Source organism: Aspergillus costaricaensis, assembly GCF_003184835.1.
Source record: "Aspergillus costaricaensis CBS 115574 unplaced genomic scaffold BO79scaffold_21, whole genome shotgun sequence".
NCBI classification, from domain to species: Eukaryota; Fungi; Ascomycota; class Eurotiomycetes; order Eurotiales; family Aspergillaceae; genus Aspergillus; species Aspergillus costaricensis.
The window spans coordinates 530873-552234 of NW_020291821.1; the positions used below are offsets into that span (position 1 = coordinate 530873).

The following is a 21362-nucleotide window of genomic DNA, read 5'->3' on the forward strand; positions in this document are numbered from 1 at the left end:
TATACAGTATATCCACAATATGCTAATGCGAATAGTAATTTTTGTTTTAGGTCCCTTGAGTCTAGACCCCGTCACCGTCTTTCTGCCTCATTTCTTGCCCTTCTTCTTGTTGTCCTTCTTAGCCTTAGGCAATTGCCCATTCTTCATGCTCTCCCGTGTGGCCCGACCCTTCTTCCAGCCAGAACCAGCTTCCTGGCGCTGGCGGGAGTCATCCAGACGCTTCTTGTCCTTGTTACTGAGCTTCTGCTTCTCCTTCTTGGACAGGCCGGCATCGGGCCCGTTGAGCTCCGCCGCGCCCAGCTTCCGCGCCGCCTTCTTATCACGCTCCGTCTCGAACCACGTACGCTTCGGCCGCGACTTAATCTCCGCCTCGTGCTTGATCAAGTTTTCTCCCTTGGTCACTTGCATCTCCGCCTGCGCCAGCTGCTTCTCGAGCTTCTCCTCCGACAGCACCTCCTCTACCTCCTCCGCCAACTCCTCCGCCTTGGCCGCCCAGGAATCCGCCACCGCCGGTTCAATCACCCGACTGGCAATCTTGGCTCCTTGCGACTTGCCCGCCTTCACCGCCGCCTTGACCACCTTACGGTCAGGCTCGGCGGCAATGGTGCATGCCCGACCGGAGCGGCCCGCACGCGCTGTACGACCGACACGATGCAGGTAGATCTCGTGACTCTGCGGCGCCTCGTAGTTGATGACTGTCTCCACGCCCTTGATATCCAGACCACGGGATGCCAGATCTGTAGCCAGGAGGAACGCCGCCTTGCCCTCACGGAAGTTCTCGACACTCTTGATACGCTGTAGTTGGAAAACACCCAAGTTAGTATTATCGACCAAATCAAGAAAGGGGGATCGGAGTAAAGTAACATACCTGTTCTTGACTCATGCTACCGTGGAGTTCGGCAGCCTTCAAGCCCAGCAGTCCGAAGATGATCCGCACCCGGTGCGCCTCCTTCTTCTGTCGGAAGAAGACAATGACTCGACCAGTGTAGAGCTCCTTGCAGAGGTAGAGAAGGTAGCCCAGTCGCTTGTCCTCGCGTCCAGGACGCAGACGCACGAATTCCTGCACCAGTGTCACGGCGGTGTTCTTCTTGGCGTCGACCATCAAGCGCACAGGGCGGTTAAGACCGACGCGGATAAGCTTGTCGACCGTGTCCGTCATCGTAGCCGAGAAAAGCATAGTCTGGCGCGACTTGGGGATGGTAGTAAGAATCTCGTTCAACTCGTCGGCGAAACCGTCCTCGAGCATGCGATCAGCTTCATCCAGAACCAGAATTTCCAAAGTATCAACAGTAAAGCTGGCCGAGTTGCGCATGTGATCGATGAAACGACCGGGGGTAGCGATGATCACATCGGGACGCTTCTTCAAGATATTCTCCTGCTCGCGAAGGCTGAAACCACCGACCAGCTGACAGAAGGTGATGTCCGTATACGTCGCCAGCTTCGTAGCGACATTGTAGCACTGCACCGCCAATTCACGGGTGGGCATCAGGATGGCAACGCGACTCGTCGGGACCTTGCGTGGGCGGAACAGCAGACGCTCGAGAATAGGGACAACGAAGGCGGCAGTCTTTCCGGAACCAGTAACGGCACTACCGACAATATCCTTGCCCAGGAGAGCCACGGGGATCGTCTTGCGCTGAATGGGTGTGGGGTTGGAGAAGTTGACGCCGGCGAGACCACGAAGAATGGGACGAGAGAGGTTGAATTCCTGGAATGACCGCTTCGCATCTGCCATAGCAGACTCCGAAGTTTTCTCCTCCTCAGGAGCGAAGAAAGCCTTGCGCTTCTCCTCTTCCTCAGCGTCGACCTGACTCTCGTCGTCCGAGTCCCGGTCAGAGGCAACATCATCAGGGTGTTGAACAGGAGTGGCAACCGAGTCGTTATCAGAAGCAGCATCGTCATCATCCTCGTCCATGTCCTCGTCGTCATCACTGCCCTCAGCCTCCTCATCAGACCCTTCTTCCTTCTCCTCATCCTCCGCATCGGACTTGTCGCTCTCCTCCGCCTCACCATCAACACCCATACCGAACCCATCCTCCGCAAGCAACTCATCATCCTCAAAGTCGACCTCCATACCTCCATCCTCTTCATCATCATCCTCCAACTCACTAAACTCCTCCGCCTCCTTCTGCTTCTTCTTCTGCTTGCGAATCAACTCAGCCTCCTTCTTGGCCTGCCTCCTCGAGATAATATCATCAATATCCACAGCCTTCTTATCCCCACCCTTACCATCCTCATTACCATTAATCTCCCATCCATCGAAATCCCTAACCTCAGTCGCAGCACCGCCAACATCGAACTCGAAATCCGAATTAAGCGCGCCATCATCTTGACCCTGATCCTCTTCCTCCTCTTCATCCTCTTCATCCACTTCCTCTTCCTCAACGGGCACATTCTTCGCCTTCTTCCCTTGCTTCTTCTGCTGTTTTTGCTGCTGCTTTTGTTCCTGCTTCTTCATCTTCTTATTCTTCCCCTTCTCCTGCTGCGCCGCCGCAGCATCATCTCTCTTGCGCTTCTTCGTTTTCGACCCGGAGGCTAGCGCACCATCGTCGCCCTCACCTTCCTCTTCAAACTGATTTAACGTGTCGTTCTCGTCATCCGACAATGTGAGCACGAAGTCGTCGTCGGCGTTCGCGCGCTTTTTCGTTCCGGCCATGGTTGGCGTGTGGGAGGGAATGAGAGATTTCTTCCCTTGTTTTTCTGTAGACTTGATTATTCCGTGAATGTCACCGAAGACAAAGTTTCGAGAGAAAAAACAAAATCAAAAAGATAAAAAAAAAAAAAAAAGAGGAGAAAGAAAGCACCCCTCCTTATGTTCCAATTCAATGGGTTATGTTATGTATGTTGGTATCGGGATAAAGATGGAGAAAAAAGTTCAAATTTCGAAGGCGGTGGACGCCGTTTGCGATGGCAGAATGTTGTGCTTACTGGTGTCGGGGAGGTGGTGATTGGTGCATCGTTTATCGATATGGGAACCACTCCCTTAGATTTCTATCTACTTACTGCTAGATAGGTCTACTAACTAGGTATGCATTGGGTACATTGTATAAGTAGCAAGATTTCGATTTCAATTTCAATTTCAATTTCATTAAGTCATTAAGTAAGAAAGCTCCTATCTGCATGCTTGTAGATAATTGATACACTGTAAACTGACGTCCGGCGCCGCTTATGGTGCGTCGGCTTTCCTCTCTTGTGCACTTTTCATCTTTTTTTTTTTTTTTGGTGTTATTTCTTATGCGCTTTGTGTTTTTGTTGTTTTGTTCGTGTTCGAACACATAGGTTCGCTCGCATAGGCCGGTCATAAGGTTTGATTATTATCAAGGTCCTGCAGGGATCCTTGTTGCATTGAGAATGTCACAAAGGAAAAGAATCACATAAGAGAATAAAGTAAGGAACGGACCGGACCAGACTATCGGTATGGAAGAGCGAAGATGTTATTCTTGACAAAGTACGCAACGTCAAGACTAGAATCGTTGTCAGTCAGTTTGAATGCTGAATATCATCATTATCCTAGTGAAGCAGGATAAACACTTACAGTCTTTCGTTCTTCGCGCGGACTCCGCACAAGCGTCCTTGTAGTTCGAAGTTATTTTTTGCCAGCCAATCCCGGACCCAGCTCTTCGACTGGCGTTCCTCGGGGATGTATGTAAACGTGAAAATTAGCCGAGCGAACTCGCGACGTCCGCCCAGGCTGTACCCAACGAGACCATGGTTGTAGAAGTCATAACCGCCCTTGGTTCTGTGATTTCCATCACATACTTGCAAGAGCTTGTCCATAAGACAATTACCAATCCCTTTGCGCTGTTGCTCTGGGATGACGAATAATTCCAACTCAGCGGTGTATCTACCACTGGTTTCTGAACCGGTGTAGTCTTTGGCAGTAGCGTAGCCGAAGATATTCTCTCTTTGATTTCCCGAACCGCGCTCCACGGCAACGATAAACGGAAGGCGGGCGTCTTTGGCGGCTTGAATGCGCTGCCGGACGTCCCCTGGCTCTAACTTTCCGATGTCAACGCTCACGAAGGAGTTCTGGGCGTACCAGTTGTAAATAGGGAGGAGTTGATTGGCGTCTCTTACGTGTGCCGGTCTGAGATAAATGTTCGCCCTTGGCGTGTTGGGATTTGGCGGCAAGGTGGCCATGCATTCAAGTTGCATGCGGCGCGCCAAAGCTAGTCTCTGCTCCTCCAGCTCTGCTTCGGCTTTTTTGTGCATGACGTAGTTGTAGCTGAGACCTGCTGCCGTCTCGTGTCTGTGTCTATGAGCTAGCTCATCGTTGGGATTGAGGATTGTGGTATCCTTTGGTAGATTCGGGACGATAAAGGTTCTAACACCATCTGGATGGGCGGTGCCATCAAAATAGCCCTTGTGGTAGATGTCTGCGTAATAGGCATCCTGAATTGTCTCGTCGAGCCAAGAACGGAATTTTTGAAGCCATAAATCGTAAAACGGAAGCATAGGAGGGGCCCACCACCAATCACACAAGTGGTCGTACTTTCGCCATTTCTGATATGCGCTGGGTGGGAAAGTAGGTGGTTTGCCTCGCGAGGCATACGGATGAGCTTCGGGTCTCTGAAATTTGGCTTGCAGGGTGGTCTGCGCCTCAGTCGGCTTAGGAGATAGTGTCACTTGGTCGTTAATGACGTTAGGGTAAATGAAAGATTGCCTTTCGTATGCATCCCACAGTGGAGCTAGACGATCGCCGTCGATGAAGCCGTTACGAATCTGCTCGAGGTTATCGAGGCGGTCATCCTCTGGTTTGTCATCCAGATCATTGACTATAGAGAGAGCCTCGACGTTCAAGTCGACTTCTTCCATTGGACGCACACGTCGATATGCCTCGATTTCCTTATAGACCTCCGACTTTGGGTCCACGCCTGGGCCGTCCCTGCATTTGGCTACTACTTCAGCATCAGCCGTTTCGACCTCCTCCTTGTATAGATTTTGATAAATCTTTGCAAGTTCCTCCTTTTGTAATCTTTTGATCTCTGCTCGCAGCTCAGCACGGGTAGTAGGCTGCTTCTCCTCGGATGGTTCCCGCGCTGGCTGGTGAATGCTGCCCCCAAGAGGGGTACCGCCACCGGCCTCTATTCCAGTCTGTCCTGAAGCATCCTGATTTTGAGGCTGCGATGTTTCGGCTCTAGGATTACGCAGAACGACATAATCCGAGTCACCACTGGACGACATTTTTCCCTTATTAGCTTCTCAGGTGTCAGTTAGCACATCTCATGGTCAAGACGGAGGAAGCGGCATTCATCGCTTACCAGGTAGAGGACGCTGATGTGGCGAGCCAGACGAAGTATTTCGAGTGAATGTTAACTGACTTGACCTCTGAGGTGCTTTTGCGGCGTGTGAGATGAGAGGAGGGTGAGAAGGGCGTGCGGTGTTTCTCCAATTCTTCTGCTCAGTCCCTTGACCTCCTTTGTGTCTAGGGAGGATGCGCTGGTCGGGATTCTGATATTGGTATGGTCTTATGTGTGGTGGGATGTAGGGGGATGGTATGGATGTGGATGGCGATACGTGAGAACTGTCACACAATCTGCTCACTGGCTCAGGTAACTTGACAGTTATTTTGGAAGAGATTTTGGGTGATGAGGGGGGTTTGTTTTCATGTAAAGGCGATCGGCTAGTGGCCACAACCGGCTCAGGTGCTTTAAAACACTTGGGAATCGCCGTGGCGATCGCCTTGTGTGCTTTACAAGTAACTGTGACTGCAGTGCTATTTGTCGATCTGATGACAGTCGCTTGCATCGTATCAGCCTGACTCGGACTCACCGGATTGCGCAGAGGTGAAGTGTTACTGTTATTCTCGGCACATCGTCGTTGCGAAGGCCGGTATCCAGGAGACCGGTATTTATTGGAAATCGAGGCGCTCGATACACTATCACGTGTCAATTTCATTCGCGCCCATAAGTCTGGGCTGTCATAGTCATAGTTGTTCTTCTGTGACATCTCTAACAGTGAGGTAGGTTAGTATCACTCATATCACCTCTCCCAAGGTTGTTCATGTTAGGCGAGGAGTATCCTACTTGACATTGATTGCACTTATTGCTGCTGGAGGCCTCTGGAAAGACTGAATCACGGGGCCCTATCTAATCAAAACAGAAGATGCTGTCTTCTAATCCTTCAAGCTGCCTCTGTCGTTGAATGACAACACGGATAAGGATGAGGAGATTCCTGTCCTCCTGTGGACAGAGACATACTGAGGCGTATGCGATGTGCGCACTATTTAACGAATTTCGATTCCTCCCTAATGTCACGTTATACGCACATGGTGAATCTTGGTACAGCTGGGATTAAGTGGTTGCCTGTTATGTCTACGTGAAGGAAATGCATTGCTATTCCAAATATTTGATATCTGCAATGACTCTGCTCACATCTCTTGTCCTTGTTGTGAAAGTGAGAAAGTGAAAAGCCAGTACTGGGAATGCTATTACACAAGAGTATAGGACTACATTAGGGTTATTATTGGTTGTGCATGGGACACATGGCCTATCATGTCTCACTGTGATGTGAAGGACACGAGGTGTAGTATATTCGACCGTGAGCGGGATCTATATCGAGCTTGTCGTTGGTCCAATCTTTCTTTCCCCTTCAATTACCCCAACTACAAACTGCGACATCACTGAAAGTCCAGTGAAGATGTTGTCCATTTTGAGAAAAGCCCGGCTGAAGGATAAGGAGATGCGAATCCTGATGCTGTGAGTCTCACCCAATGATACTTACAGCTAACGAATACCTTCACTAACAGCCATGGCCACAGAGGTCTGGACAATGCCGGGAAGACCACCATTGTCAAGCAGATTATGAATGAAGATGTCACCACTGTCAGTCCGACATTGGGTTTTATCATCAAGACGATAGATTTTCAAGGGTATGACTATCTAAATCATTCGATTATCTACCAGATTTACTCGCTGACTTCTACGCAGATATAGACTCAACATATGTAAGGATGTCGACCACTGATACCGCCCAGCCTCCACTAACCACCTGCCATCAGGGGACGTTGGAGGCCAAAAGACCCTCCGATCTTATTGGAAAAATTACTTTGAGAAGACAGATACATTAATCTGGGTCGTTGATGCGACCGACCGTCTTAGAGTGGATGATTGTAGAGATGAGCTCGCCGGGCTCCTTTTGGAAGAGGTTCGTTGCCATCCCCGCCGGCACCGCTGCGCCCGCCCAAGAAGAGTTTTGCCAGTCCCGGGCTAACCGTCACGCAGCGTTTGATGGGAGCAAGTCTCTTGGTTTTCTTAAATAAGAGCGAAGTTGAGGGATGTATGAATGAGAATGAGGTTCGACAAGTAAGTTTATACTCTTCACCCTTTTCTTCCTTTTATCGCTTTGGGCTCTTCATGTCGTGTCTTCCAGCGATCATTGACTGATGTTCTTGTCCACAGCGGCTTGGCTTGGATTCTATCAAAACACATAAATGGACGATATTACCCTGCAGTGCGATGACAGGAAAGAATCTGCATGAAGGGCTAGAATGGGTTGTCCAAGACGCCAAAGATAGACTTTTCCTGTACTAACTGATGTGGAAGTCTATGGCTTGCTCGGCACCCTTTGATGACCGCGATATGCTGTTTGTTTCCCTTTTCGATTTATTTTCGTACTTATGGTCTTACAATAATGGCAGGAGCCATATTCTCTAGCATTTAATGGTTATGAAAACTGATGATTCGTTGGCGAAGGTGCTGGTGATAGTAGTAGACTTTGCCTCCTCTACTGAAGCACTAGTGGTATTTATATATTCTTCACGGAAGTTTTGACCATACTAGTAGTACCAGTATTCAGCGATGGGTTCATTAAGCGTGTCAATAACCACACTACTACTATTGATGCATCTATACCCATGATTGAACTTCGTGTATCCTGAATAACTCCTAACCTATGAAGATAGTTTACAAGGGAGACAACGTTCTAGTACTATGCTGGCTTGCACTCATTCTGCCCGTTAACGACCTACCAAGCACCACTAGTAGAGCCCCTGTCTCAACTGTTAGTGCCTGGTCGGGTATCGGAACGGCGATCAGACAAATCGCCTTCAGGGTCCACGAACTACACTACGATGGCCCTTGTCGAACATGGTAAAGGCAACGGTGTTCCCAGTTCCCACTAGGGGAGCGCCTCGTCTCGTACTTTACGTCAACCACGAGGTTTCAGCAAGGATTGCCGCCAGTAATGTGTCTCACGATACTAGTCCTGCGCCGGGTGGAAGGGGGAATTAATGTCGTCAGACCCAATCCTGCTGGGTGGTTGATGGGAACTAAGAAGCTCCCGCTTATCTTCGCATATCCACCTTTCTTTCCCCCTTCCCCTTCAAGGCCATCCATCCGTGGATTCCACACCAAGTTACCAAGCTTTGTGTGCCGAGTTTGACCCAACCGAGGTTCCCAAGGATAGTAATGCTGCCCGAGTAGAAGGGAACAAACTGGAAAGCAGGCCGGGCCAGCCAGGAAAAATTGATTGCGTATCCGATCGCGGGGCGGCAGAGAAAGTTGAGATTTGCTCCACCGCAAAAGCCGGACCCGGAAAAGTAAACAGTTCTCCGTGTAGAGAAACTTCCAAACATCCCCTCGTCAATTGATGATGAAGCTTTTGGGGAATCCGAGCGGACATCTCTCTTTGTTTTGGGATTTGCGACACGATAAGCCCCATCAGGACGGGCTTTGATCTCGCCTATTTGGTGCCCGGGAGGAAGAAAGTTAAGGGGATCAGCTCACAGCCGCAGAGCGAGAGAGATGCGCAAGTGTCAATCCGGTCGGGCGCCTCATCCTAATTTCCTCTGGGCTTCCGGCTGTGGGGCGGCAGCTGATGTGCGTGCCTTCGCCGGGTTTTATTTGACGATGGAGGAGCATTACTATTCTTGCCTTCACGGTGCTCAGCTGGCCGTCGATACGGATCCACCACTAGAAACGAAAAAGACGCTGCCCGGCTCTCACTGCCATTCCTTCCTTCACACTGGATCGCCCAGGGTGAAAGGTGGAGTAAACCAGACAACGACAACGACAACAACAGCAACAACAACAATGAGCTGGAGGCACACGAGTATCCCTTCCTAAGGCTCAGATCCGGCACGAATCAGTCACAGAAAGTCCCTCAAGCGGGCAAGAGCCAGAGTGTCGCTCAATCACCACCACCACCACCGCTAACCGTGACACTCCCTCCACTCTTCCTGATTACTCCAACACCTCTGGTTCAACAAACAACCAAATCATCCTCCCCCTCTCCCCCCCCCTCCCCTCTTCTGTCTGGTGCCTCTTGTCAACACCCCACCGTTCCTGGGGGCCTTTTTTTTTGTCGGTGTTTAATCGGATTGAAAGGGCATCTTTTCTTTTTCTGACTTGCCATTTCTGTTCTGTTCCCTCTTTTTTTTTTCTTCTTTACCCAATTTTTGGGCTCATTGAACAAGTGCCAAGCTGGCCATGTCGTCCACAACCGACGCGGATGGCACTGAGGATGTCAACGACTTCCTTTTGCGCATCCGCGAATTAGGAGAGAAGCGCGATAAAGAGGACGAGGAACGCACAAAGAAGTTGGAGGAGGAAATTCTGCAGGGTCGGAAGGAAAGACAGGCTCGGAGAGCTGGTATTTGATTTCCCTTGCTTTTTTTTCCCGGCGCCCCCCCTTTCAAGGCAAATTCCCAGTCGCCATGACTCACGGTTGGCTGGCGGCTGGCTGGTCCTTTTCCAAATCTGTCATCTTCAGGAATGCTGACTGTGTCCCGTTTTTTGGGATGCAATACAGAGCGGGCACGGTCGATTTCCCCCACGAAAGATTCACCGATATTAGATCCCGCTCGGTTGAGCATGTCTTCTTTCAGCCAGCGAGCGATTGACCCCCCGGAACACCTCGAGCCTACCCCTCACACCCCGGGGCATGACACTGGCAACGGGGTTGAGTCGGTTCGAGATGACGCATCGATATCCACCGACAATGGCCGGAGGGGGTCTACTCTGACGGCAAACGATGGAGAGACGGCTTCCAGACCTATCTCACCTTTCCGGAGCAGAGCCGGCACTCTCTCCTGGCAACAAAGACCCACGTCTCGGGATAGCAGCAGGGCTTTCTTCTCCGCGTCGCCCTCGCGTGAGAGCCGTTTTAGAGCCATGTCCACAACGTCTAATGATGATCATGGGGTATCTAGGAGCCCATTCGCGTCTTCTCCTTCGTTCAAGGACGTACCGTGGGCCCGCCACACAGAGGGAGGGAGCCCGTCTCCGACCCGCGCAAAGCAGGTAGAGGAAGACTCACTGCACCCTCTGCACCCTGATACTGGCGTCAAAGAGTCGGAGGCGAACCAAGAGCACACCACAGAGTCGGCGAAGGAAGCAGAAAATAACGAGCTCGTGGAAGAGCGATCGCGGTCTCCATCAAGGGCAAGCTCGACGTTTGCCGAAAGCAGTTTGGGTAATCGGTATTCGAGCATATCTTCTGTGTCGACGGCCACTGGGCTTGGCTCTCCTTTGCCTCTGACGAGCGCACAAAAACTCGAGCCGCGAAAGACGGAGGACGTCGCAGATGACCAGATAGCATCACCCCCTTCGCCTAGGCGTTTGTCTCCCGAGCGTTCTACGTCTCCTACCAAGGGGCTCGGTGGATTCGTGCAAAGTGCCATGATGAAGCGATCAGATAGCGTGTCTAAACGCTGGAGCGCTCAGCTGCCGTCGGGGCTTAGTCGGGGTAATTCAATTTCTAGCAACCGCAACAGCTTCGCTGCTCCTTCCGGCAGTGATGTTTTCTCCACTGCGCCTTCATATAGAATGAGCAGGGATGGCGCAAGTCTTTCGCCCTCGCGGCCGACCTCTAGCCATCGACCCGGTTCCAGCCATAGGCCTGGTTCTAGCCACAGACCCGGGTCTAGCCATAGCGAAGCGACTGTCGTTCATCCGGTCAAAGATAGCGAACGACCAGCTACACCTCCCGTTCCGGGCAGTAGTGGTGCGCGGCTAGATGAAGAGAACCGCAGACCCTCTCTGAGTCTGCATACACGGTCTACCAGCACCGTTGAGAAAAGCACGGATTCCAGCTCGTTACCACCATCAAGCCCGTCAGTTTCGAGAACGATGGATCCCAAGAGATGGAGCCCGACCAAAGCTTCCTGGCTCGAGAGTGCTTTGAACCGCGATGAATCACCTAGGCATAAGCGACAGCCCTCTCAACAGGCTTCTTGGGTCAAAGATCGGCAATCAAGAGGTAGCGTTGACTTGGGTCGAACCGCAAGCTTCAAAGAGGTCACACCCGTGGGCCTTATGCGGACTACTGCTCCTGGTGGTCACTCGAAGACCTCCAGTATCACCGGCATCCCCGACATATTTTCCAATCAAGATGCTGGGAAGACAAAGGAAGCAGATCCCGAAACCACCGTACAAAGTGCAGATACTCAGGATAGCACTTTACCACCTGCAGAGAAGACCGAAGAGGCCTCTCCTTCGAAAGAAGAGTCGCCTACCAAAACAGAGGCGGAGCCCGAGAAAACGGAAGATGAGGCTACTAAACACAAGCGTACGCCGTCTAACCTGAGCCCAATAACCAAGACCACTATCGATGCGCCCCTGGCATCCCCTCGTGATCCGCTGTTGAATCGGCCCAAGCCTCTGTCTCCTGTGATAGATTTCAGAGCCAACCTTCGACGCAGGGAAGTGGTTAAGGATGAGTCACCCAGGGAGGAACCGGAATTCAAGAATATCTTTGGAAGGCTGAAGAAAGCAGAGTCCTCAAAACACGTGCCGCCGGACGAATTGAAAGAGAATATCCTCAAAGGCAAGGCAGCTCTGAACTCCTCGGGCGGACCAAAGAAGTCGCAGAAAGTGGATGAATTGAAAGACAGCATCCTGAAGCAGAAAGAAGCAATCAAAGCCAGTGGGGGCTCGCTGAGACGTAATACTGCGGGGGAGAAGGATGCTCCTGGCAAATTTGTACCTGAAGCAATTGCAATGCGGAACAATTTGACCAAGTCCAGCAGTATCAAAAGCAATCTTTCAGCAGCCGATTCTTCGTCGCCGCTTTCGCCGCTCTCGCCTAGAGAGCCGGGCACACCAAAAAGCACGCATGGCTTCCAGGTTGCATCGCCACTGTCCCCTGCCGGCGCTGAGCCCCTCGAAAAGTTCCAAGGCTCGCCAATCGCTCCAGAACCACCCAAGCCGGGCGTTGATGATACTGCCGAGGAGGCCGCCCAGCCAAAACTGCCGGAACAAGAGAGAGAATGCGAACATGAGAAGACAGACGGGGCAGAGGTGAACGCTGAAGAGGTAAAGGAGGAGGGCATCAATCCGGTGCGTTCTCTGCCACCGGGGGATTTGATGCAGGCTACAAGTGCACCTGCTGAGACCGAGGGTCCTGCTGCTAAAAGTAAACTCGCAGGCCGATTAAACCCTGCCTTAGCGGGGCTTTTGTCCCGTGGCCCGCCCGCACCGATCAACGGGTCCATGAAAGGTCCTTCTTTCGGCAGTGCTGGGGAAAGCAGCAGCTCAGGAGTGGAAGGTTCTCAAGCTGGCGCACTCACTCATTTGACCAAGGGTCGAGCTAGAGGGCCAAAGAGACGCCTGCCCCAGGGTACTACACCGGAAGGTACGAACTCACTCTTTGATGAAAGCAATCATGTACCAGAGTCTCCGCCAACACCTTTGGATGCACAGAGACCAGAATCGATGTACTCGGAGACGGAGGAGGAAAGTGATGCACCGGATATGCCAGCACATGTGGATGTAGATGAAGCCGAAGACATGCCATTGCACACGGAGACGACACATGCTTTAGAGCCATTGACATACATGGAAGAAAAGACCCCCGAACCTGCGAGTCCAGTCCACGAGGCTATCACGCATGCACCAGAGCTTCCGGAAATTGTGGGAAAGCAAGAACCTGAGCCCCTGAGCCCACTGCACAAGGAGAATACTAATACCCCAGAGCTGTCGTCACCCATTGATGAGGAACCCCAACCTGATAGCCCAGTGAAAGAGGAAATGAACTATGCACCCGAACGTTCAGCGCCTGTCCATAACGAAGAACCCGAGCCTACCACCGAATTCCAGGAAAAGATCCACGATGCACCTGTGCTCTCAGCACCCAAGATTGAGGAACCTCGACCTGCTAGCCCAGTCATTGAGGAAGAGAACGATGCACCTGTGGTTCCAGCGCCTATTGATAAAAATGAATTTGAACCCGCGAGTTCACTCCAGGCAGAAGCTCACGATGTTCCAGCGCTCCCAGCACCTAAGATTGAGGAACCTCACCCTGCTAGCCCAGTCCAGAAAGAGAACGATGCACCCATGGTTTCGGCGCCTATTGATAAGGATGAATGTGAGCCTGCGAGCCCACTCCGGACAGAAGTCCACGATGTTCCAGTGCTCTCAGCACCAGCCGATAAAACCGAAACCGTGCCCGCAAGCCCGATCCGCGTGGAGGTAAACGATATACCGGTGGTATCAGACGAACTTGAGCCCGCAAGCCCACTGCAGGAAGCAGTCCTTGATACACCAGCGGAAAAGGATGAACCTGAGCCTGCCAGCCCGATTCGAGAAGAAATAAACGATGTACCGGTGGTTTCAGCGCCTGTTGAAAATGGTCTACCTGAGCCTGCGAGCCCCCTCCAGGAAGAAGTCCACAATGCACCGGTAATTTCCGACCCAGTGGATAACGATGAACCTGAACCCGTGAGCCCGATCCACGAAGTCAATCCGGCGCCAAAGCTCTCGGCACCCCTGGTAGAGGAAGCCACACCTGCCTACCCAACCTACGAGGAGAACAGTGATACACTAGTGCCCCCAGCACTTGTGAGTAAGAAGAAGTCTGAACCTGCAAGCCCAATCCAGGAGGAAATCAATGGTGCACCGGTTGCCTCAGCGTCTTTTTGTAAAGATGAACCTGAGCTTGTGAGCCCAGTCCAGGAAGAAGTTCACAGTGCACTGGTGCTCAATGCACCTGCGGGTATGAGTGGTCTTGATGCTACGAGCCCGATCCACGAAAAAGCCAATGGAGCGCCAGATCTCTCGACTCTTTTGGAAAATGAAGAGGCCAAGCCTGCGATCCCAGTCCGAGAAGGGAGCATTTATGAGCCCGAGCCTTTAGCTCTTGCGGATGGCGAGAAATCTGAGGCTACAAACCTAGCTCTCGAGAGCCCTGATGCCTCAGGACTGCCAGGACAGGCGGAAGAGGCAACACTCGAAGTTACAAGCCCGATCTTGGAAAGGAAAACTTATGTACCACCGTCACCGGTCCATATGGATACCAGAGAAACTGAAGCTACAAGCCCGGTTTACGACGAGACTGATGAGGCCCAGGAGATGTCGGCCAGTGAGGACGAGAATAGGCCTTCATCGTCAATATTTGGGGTGGACGAGCCCCCATCGGCCTTTTTGGATGCGCACGTTCCCGAGCCCATGGTTTCTGCCGCAGAAGAGAAGAATGTTGTTCTGAGCCCCCCTTCGCCAAAAGCAGAAGAACCCGAAACCAGAAGTCCAGCTCCTGAGGCGGGTGATGCAGTACCGAACTCTCCATCAGACCTTTCGGTTGCACACGAGCCAGCACCTGCACGCCCAACCTCGGTCGACAACATTGGTACTGTGAAGTCTCCATCATTGGATGCAGAGTTCGAGCTTCCCAACTCTACGTCAGAAGTACCCGAGGCGATCCCGAAATCTCCAGCATCTACTTTGGACGCACAGAGGTCAGAAGCACACGTCTCACCCATTGGCAGTCCTGCGGGAGCCTCCAGCGGCTGGCCCCTTCCTAATACTGAAGTCAAATCCAATGACGAACCGCAAGCGAGCCCGAGTCAGCTTAACACGCCAGCAACAAGCAAGCCGACTGAATTCAAGAGGAGCATCCCTCGTTTGATAGAGAGAGAGACCCCGCAGAAGCCCGATGACACGAGCCCTAAACCCTCAACAGTGTTGGATCAGACTGCTACCAATATCCGAGAGAATGCCAGCGCATACTTCAAGAGTATACGAAGCTCACTCTCGGCAAAGCCTCCTTTGCCACCGAAAACAGCCCCACTGCCAGCAACACCTGTCTCTAACCAGACACGGGCTTCGCCAACTCACTTTTCTTCACCCTCTCCTTCGCCTTTGAGGGCAAGCTTCAGGGACAATCAAAGTTATACTCATCCAACACAGCAGAGGTCCGCGTCCTCGCTCTTTTCCACCATAGGTTCACGCAACTCGTCGCCACGGGATAAAGCTTTGCCTTCTCCCCCGGTTCCTCCTAAGGGGTCCAGGGCCTCTGTTGACCGCTTCTCCTCGAGATCTTCAACCTCTCTTGTACCTCAGGCCGATGAATCTTGGGAAGCCATATCTGATTTCTTCAAGACCTTCCCGAAATCGAGCGACCGTGTCAACATTGATACGCAGTTAATGCTAGCAGATAAGAGCGACAATGCCAAGATCAGGACTTTGAAGAGACAGTTGTGGGAGATTACAGGAGATGGAAAGAAGCAGGATCTTCCTGTCAACCAGGAATACATCTTGTATGAAGGAAGCATGTACCTGTGCGTGCATCTTTTTGAGGCTGATGGCACTGTACGCTCTGAAGTGCACCTCTGGTGTGGTGATGATGTTCCCGACTCCGCAGTCGATGATGCCCAGGCTTTCTCTCGCAAAGTCGCCAAGGATAATGGATCCAAGTTGGAGATCATCAAGCAGGGCAAGGAACCCGCTCGGTTCATTCAAGCTCTGGGGGGCATTCTCATTACTCGCCGCGGCTTGAGTTCTCGCTCTAGCTCCTCCGCCATTTTCATGCTCTGCGGGCGCAAGCATTTGGGTCAGATGGTCTTCGATGAAGTCAGCTTCTCGCCAAGCAATCTGAGCTCCGGCTACCCCTTTGTGATCTCTGCGATGTTCGGCAAGCTCTTCCTCTGGAAGGGCAAGGGCAGCTCCGCCGAAGAGATTGGTGCTGCGCGCCTGATTGGCATGGACCTTGGGCTAACTGGTGAATTTGAGGAAGTGGCTGAGGGTGAGGAGCCAGAGAGCTTCTTCGAAGTCTTTCCCCATTGGGAACGAGAGATAGGCGATACCAGCACCGACTACTGGCGTGTGAAACCCAACCACGAGCGATATCGCTCGCGGCTTTTCCGTATCGACCACGAGCTCGGCCAACGTTCAGGGTTCTGGCTGCGTCGCTCAGGCTCGCCTTCTCCGGTTATCCGGCCCAATGACACTGTCCAGGAAATCGAGCCATTCTGCCTCAAGGACATTACTGCCAAGGGAGTCTATGTTCTTGATACCTTTTTCGAAATCTATGTGTATGTGCCCGTTTCCTGTTCTCACCGCCCGACTGCTAATATTCTTCCCTTGATTAGGATCGTGGGCGACCAAGCTTCCAACCGACCCGCCGAGTTCGCATCTGCGGTAGTCCTTGCGCACGAATATGGAATTCTCACCGCATCGCTTCAAGACCGACCCTTCATTCCGAAGAGCTTTGTCGCCCTCGGAGGAGTCCCGGAGTCTTGCAGCACTGCGTTCCGAAAGTGGATCCCGGGCTATCCTTCGCAACGCCTTCCCCAGGTGTTCCCCCTCAATGCGGCTATCGAAGCGATTCGGTCCGCTTAATCTTCTTTTCTCTCGGCTTTTCATTTCTTTCTGGGAGGTGTCCTCTCTCGTTGTGGTATACTTTTTCTTCTGGTTTCTAGCTGTGCATAGCGATTTCGCGGGGTTTTACATGTGCATATACTAGCTCGACTAGGTCCATCTGTACAGAACTGGGGACTGAGATGGCATGGGATGGGAAAGTGGAAACATTGCTTTTTGAATTCCAAGGAGCCTATAGGGCGGGGTGTGTATGTGGCAGTCATTTTGTGCATATCTACATGACTGTGTGCTGGGAGTTACGGTTGCTGTTCACTTGTTCTACTTTTTCCTTCTTCGCTTCGATGAAGATATTGGCACTGATTCCGTGTACGATACATATTGCCTCAATATAGAAAGAGTTCTACTTTACTAAGACAGGAGGTGAGATGAGAGCCGAAGCCGGACCTCGCCGCCAACCGTCATCCAGCCTGGCTGCTCTAGTCTTTTTCTTATCAATTGCTAAGGCTACTGATTACTGGCATTCTTTATATGAGGGGAAAAATGAGAATCATAATAAGGAGGTTTGGCGAAAATTGTAAACTGGACTGGACAGACACTTTCTCCTTTGCAGCTGGTCAGCTGGAATAAGGCAACTCAGGGGATTATTATTGGTTGACCCTAAGTGACTGTAGTATACTACGTTATTGCCTCAATTACCGTTCTCTACTTTCTTTTTCCATTTTTTACAAGATATCCCCTTCCCTTTTCCGTCTTATTGCATACATAGAAAGAAGAACCATCGATCTTCGTATCCATACCTGACCTGTCTACTTGCTCGTTGAGAGAAATATTTGTATGAGATCTTTTTTGTGATTAGCCGCCTCTGTTTGCTTATTCCGGGGTTCTCAGCTGGACTTCTGACGAGTAGTAGCCGATCTGACTCGAGATCACTCCGGTTTTCGCATATTTGTTGTTGTCCCCTTGGTCACGGGTCTCGGAGTTATGGCACTCCGTGTCGACGAGCATCGGTCGATGTCCGGAAGGAAGTGTATTCGTTTTCTTGATCTGCAAGATGTGGAAAAGAATGCACATCTCTCCCTCGGTTTGGCTGCCTCTACTCCGTAGGTTGGCCAGTGTTTTCCGAAGCTCTCAAGAGAAACATCTGGTGGGCAGAATTGGTCGAAATACTACATACATAGCTGGTTGTATGTCGTCACGGAGTTTTGTCGGTTGGAAGGAACAAATTAAAAAAAAAGAAAAAGGAAATAGCCCTGTGGCCTTCGTGGCAGCCACGAGTGGGAAACAGAGCGTCGGCACGTATACGTACGTAGGTAGGTATGTACCATTACCCATTGAGTAGTCTGACAATTCAGCAGCATTTCTGCGCGATCATGCTCTTCGGGGCCGAGGAGAGGTGTTGCCTGCCTGTCCCGAAGAACCACAGTTATTATCCCAGCATCAGCACATCAGCACTAAGTACTACTGTACCGCGGTGTGTATGGTAGTAGACCAACCACAATCGCCCAGGCTTTCCACTCACTGCTCTTTGCCATATGGGAAAGTGGGAAGGGCTCAATTACTCACTCACTCAATCAATCAATCCCTGCCGCTCATCCAGGTTTAGAGCAAAAAAAAAATCAAGAAATTCCAATTCTTTGATTGTCCATTGGCTTGGCTGTTTTCCCGTGGATTGAAATTGTAGACAGAGATCATGCTAGGTTATGTCATGCAATGCAGGTGATGCCAGGATTTGCCTGGGCACGCAGCAGGAGATTTGGGATGTATAGACTTGATCGCGAAGTTTCTCACCGGTTTTTGTGTTGCGCGCTCTATCAAGTTTCTCCCTCTGGGTTTTGCCTCCCAGGAATTCTTATGAGAGTGTCTTTGTTGTTATTGTTGTCGGTGTGTTTGTGTCATCAGGAGGATCGTCATGGGACCATATGGACGCTGTGCCATCGGGATGGGGAGACAAATATCTGGCGGAAGGGCAGAAGTGATAGCACGACTCCCATGGTCATAACAATAACAATAACGATAACAACCAAGGAATGGCGGGAAGAATGAATGAAGCACAAACGAACGAGTCGCACTGGAAAGTCATCATGGACGGACGGGGGAAATAGGGAAAGAACGTAAAGTCACGTTGCCGTGATTGGCTCCATTTGGCAAGAGGCCGGGCATCAATCCGTCACTTCTTTCCTGTTCGGTTGCTTCTTTTTCGTGCTTCGTTCCATCCGCAATTCTCCCCTTCCAATCCCGCTTTTCCTTCCTCTCTCTCTCTCTCTCTCTCTCTCTCTCTCTATCCTTCCGTCTTCGGTCCATTTTATGACATCTTTACGATTATTTTCCAGTCATTCTGATGTTTACTGCCTAAATCCCGAACGATGCCCAGGCTTGATCGACGGGATGCTCGCAAACTGAGATTAACCTTCAGCAGGGGTGACAGTCAAAAATGACCTATCCTGAATGCCCCGCGCCTTGCCTGCGCCACAGTTATCCCCAGGACGTTCCTGATGTATGGATTTCAACATTTCTTGACGGAAGTTTATTTTCAGTAGGGCAAATTGGAGGGGCCAAGGTTAAGCAGACGGAGAAATCTACCATAACCACCACCACCACCACCACCATAACCCCTCCGTTCAGGTCCAAGGCCCTGCAGGTGAGCGGACCTTTTGTTTCCCTGCAAGTCGCCCGTGCGGTTTGACTTGCGCTCACGCAGGATCCTCGGACCCCCTCAATTCAAAGCGGGTGAAAGAGGGGAAATCACATCAATGATCCTGCCTTGCTCTTAGTCCTCCTACTAAACACTTGACGGTGTTATCGGATCCCCTGGGGCCCGGGCTTGCCTGATCTCGTATCGACTCTATGAGGCAACTCCCTTGACACAATGTGTGGCCCGAAGGTGACAGCAATCAGAGATACTGCAAGAAATTAGGATGGAAGCAACATTTTTTAATCAAATGTATTGAATTCGAATATATCCATGTCCATGCCATGTTTTTTTTTCCCGCCCCCTTTTCGGTAGCAGGACTCCAGTTACGTTTTCGATACAGGTCAACATGCACGGATACTTTTTTTTTTTTTTTTTCTATTCCCTCTCTGACGGACCCGAGCTCGTGCAGAGATGCAATAAGCGCACGCCGTGCAACCCCTCTGCACCTGGTAAGTCAACTGCAGCCTGATGCGCTGACGCTTACTCAATGTTTATTACACTTCTGTCACCAACAATGCCATTGCACGCATCCTCCCAGTGACCTGGGGCGGGGTTTTTATTCAATAGATTGGCAACCCGATTTCTCCTTATTTGTTTATTATTATCTTTCAGGTGATCTTTTGACAGGGCTCATTATCGTGCCGCTATCATTTTCGGCATGACAGCAACGCCACACACCATGAATGGCCTTGCTGATATGACGGGAGTGGACCTTAGCAATACATAGACCCCCGGACCCTGTTTTAGACCGACTACTTACAATACTGCGCTTACAAAGCTCAGAATGATTTACTAGCTCTGCCGATGAACAAAAGCATTATGCGGCTTTTCTTGACTGGATGGAGGCCACCCGACTTTGCCGCGCTCATTTTCTCTTGACATTATTATTTTTAAGTGTGCTGCACGTCTCTTGCTTACTACTAGGCCGAGTTAAGCAAAACATGCCTGTGCAGGTGATTGCCCGAAAAACTGCGGGAAAGGGAAAAAAAATTAGTCAATGCAGGAAAAAAGGAAAGGGGAAGAGAGAGAAAAAAAAGGTTAGAATTTGAAAAGAAAAAGCAAGTGACAGCCCACACCATTGGGCCAACGCCGACTCATCGCCCTTGGCGTAACGCTGAACTCAGCGAAAAGCACGCGCTCGTCGATTGCATGGGCGGTAGTCAGAGTGTTAGTGAGCCGGTCATCCGTGTGCCAATAGCAGCTGGCAAATCATTCGATACGCGCCTGCCAGACAGACCTGTGGTATCAATGTTTCCCTCATCGGCCCCGAGCTCTGCCTGAGACTGCAGCTCCGGTCCTCCTGTGCTATGGCCATGTCTCACCCAGCAGCACTGACAAGAGGGAAAAAAAAAAACAAGAGGATGACAGGCGAGGGGTAGGAAAGAAACGGAATACGGAAGCGACAAGTCTGTCGCCAAAGAACGACGCGACGAGATGAGTACCTGACTGTTTACTCTTGATGCCGACAGACCACCACTGGCATGGCACAGGAAGGTCAGCTTGAAGGCTCATTTCTGCGCTTCGCTGCCCAAATGACCAGGATTGTGCCCGGCTAGTGCCGATGAGCAATGCCATGGGCATTCTCTGGTTCTGACGGCTCGGACCGTCGACAGGCATGACTGCTGGCGTGTCTCGCGCCAGCAAAATTGGGAGGAGTAGGGGGTGGTGGTGGTCACCTGTATCAGCAAACAAAAACATAGTAGTGGGCTGGTCAAGAGCATATCCGGACACATATGCGGGGACCCCTGGGTGTACCTGCTAGGCTGCCACAGCCACAACGGCCTGAAGGACGTCGAGCGACCGGTGCCGGTTGATATCGTGACAGGCCGCTTTTCCACGTCACCATCGCATTTTCTCAGGCGATATACATCTCGTCTCGTCTCGTCTCGTCTAGTCTTGTCGTCGGAGGGTGGGGTAGCAAGAGTTCAAGGGAGGTGCGGGGCATTCGATATGCAGGCTGGCATAAAATGATATCAACTTGATTGAATTCCTTCAGAGACAAGTCAAGACATGCCCTCTCAGCCTCCTCTGCTGTCACATCCCTCCCCCCTAGCAATTATCTCGCACCCCACCTGCTTGCTTTGCTTTGCTTGCCTTGCCTGCTTTGCTTTGCTCCAAGTAGCTGTCATTCATCATCT

The 21362-nt window shown here is 51.3% G+C and overlaps 5 protein-coding genes across 5 annotated transcripts; 3 read left to right on the plus strand and 2 right to left on the minus strand.

Annotated features, from left to right (window-relative positions):
- Positions 1 to 10: 10 nt before the first annotated feature.
- On the minus strand, positions 11 to 2787 carry drs1 (putative ATP-dependent RNA helicase DRS1). Its single transcript, XM_025681278.1, has 2 exons — positions 869 to 2787; positions 11 to 795 (listed from the first exon to the last, which is right to left on the minus strand). Exons 1-2 carry the CDS (start codon positions 2654 to 2656, stop codon positions 88 to 90), a joined length of 2496 nt encoding a protein of 831 aa, XP_025538286.1. The 5' UTR covers positions 2657 to 2787; the 3' UTR covers positions 11 to 87.
- A 622-nt stretch (positions 2788 to 3409) lies between these two features.
- Positions 3410 to 5949, minus strand: BO79DRAFT_269311 (GNAT family N-acetyltransferase; the record flags this gene model as incomplete). Its single annotated transcript, XM_025687185.1, has 3 exons — positions 3410 to 3464; positions 3536 to 5198; positions 5322 to 5949. The coding sequence occupies 3 exons, from the start codon at positions 5947 to 5949 to the stop codon at positions 3410 to 3412; spliced, it is 2346 nt and encodes a 781-aa protein (XP_025538287.1).
- A 690-nt stretch (positions 5950 to 6639) lies between these two features.
- On the plus strand, positions 6640 to 7532 carry BO79DRAFT_151172 (ADP-ribosylation factor-like protein 2; the record flags this gene model as incomplete). The annotated part of the gene is made up of 6 exons (XM_025678640.1): positions 6640 to 6698; positions 6761 to 6871; positions 6930 to 6946; positions 7001 to 7146; positions 7224 to 7304; positions 7401 to 7532. The coding sequence occupies 6 exons, from the start codon at positions 6640 to 6642 to the stop codon at positions 7530 to 7532; spliced, it is 546 nt and encodes a 181-aa protein (XP_025538288.1).
- A 1715-nt stretch (positions 7533 to 9247) lies between these two features.
- Positions 9248 to 12480, plus strand: BO79DRAFT_30971 (putative gelsolin repeat protein). The gene is made up of 3 exons (XM_025689052.1): positions 9248 to 9591; positions 9751 to 12278; positions 12367 to 12480. The coding sequence occupies exons 1-3, from the start codon at positions 9429 to 9431 to the stop codon at positions 12373 to 12375; spliced, it is 2700 nt and encodes an 899-aa protein (XP_025538289.1). The 5' UTR covers positions 9248 to 9428; the 3' UTR covers positions 12376 to 12480.
- A 5577-nt stretch (positions 12481 to 18057) lies between these two features.
- BO79DRAFT_30992 (uncharacterized protein) lies at positions 18058 to 18719 on the plus strand. The gene has a single exon (XM_025689053.1). The coding sequence runs from the start codon at positions 18243 to 18245 to the stop codon at positions 18573 to 18575; it is 333 nt and encodes a 110-aa protein (XP_025538290.1). The 5' UTR covers positions 18058 to 18242; the 3' UTR covers positions 18576 to 18719.
- The last annotated feature ends 2643 nt before the right edge of the window (positions 18720 to 21362 follow it).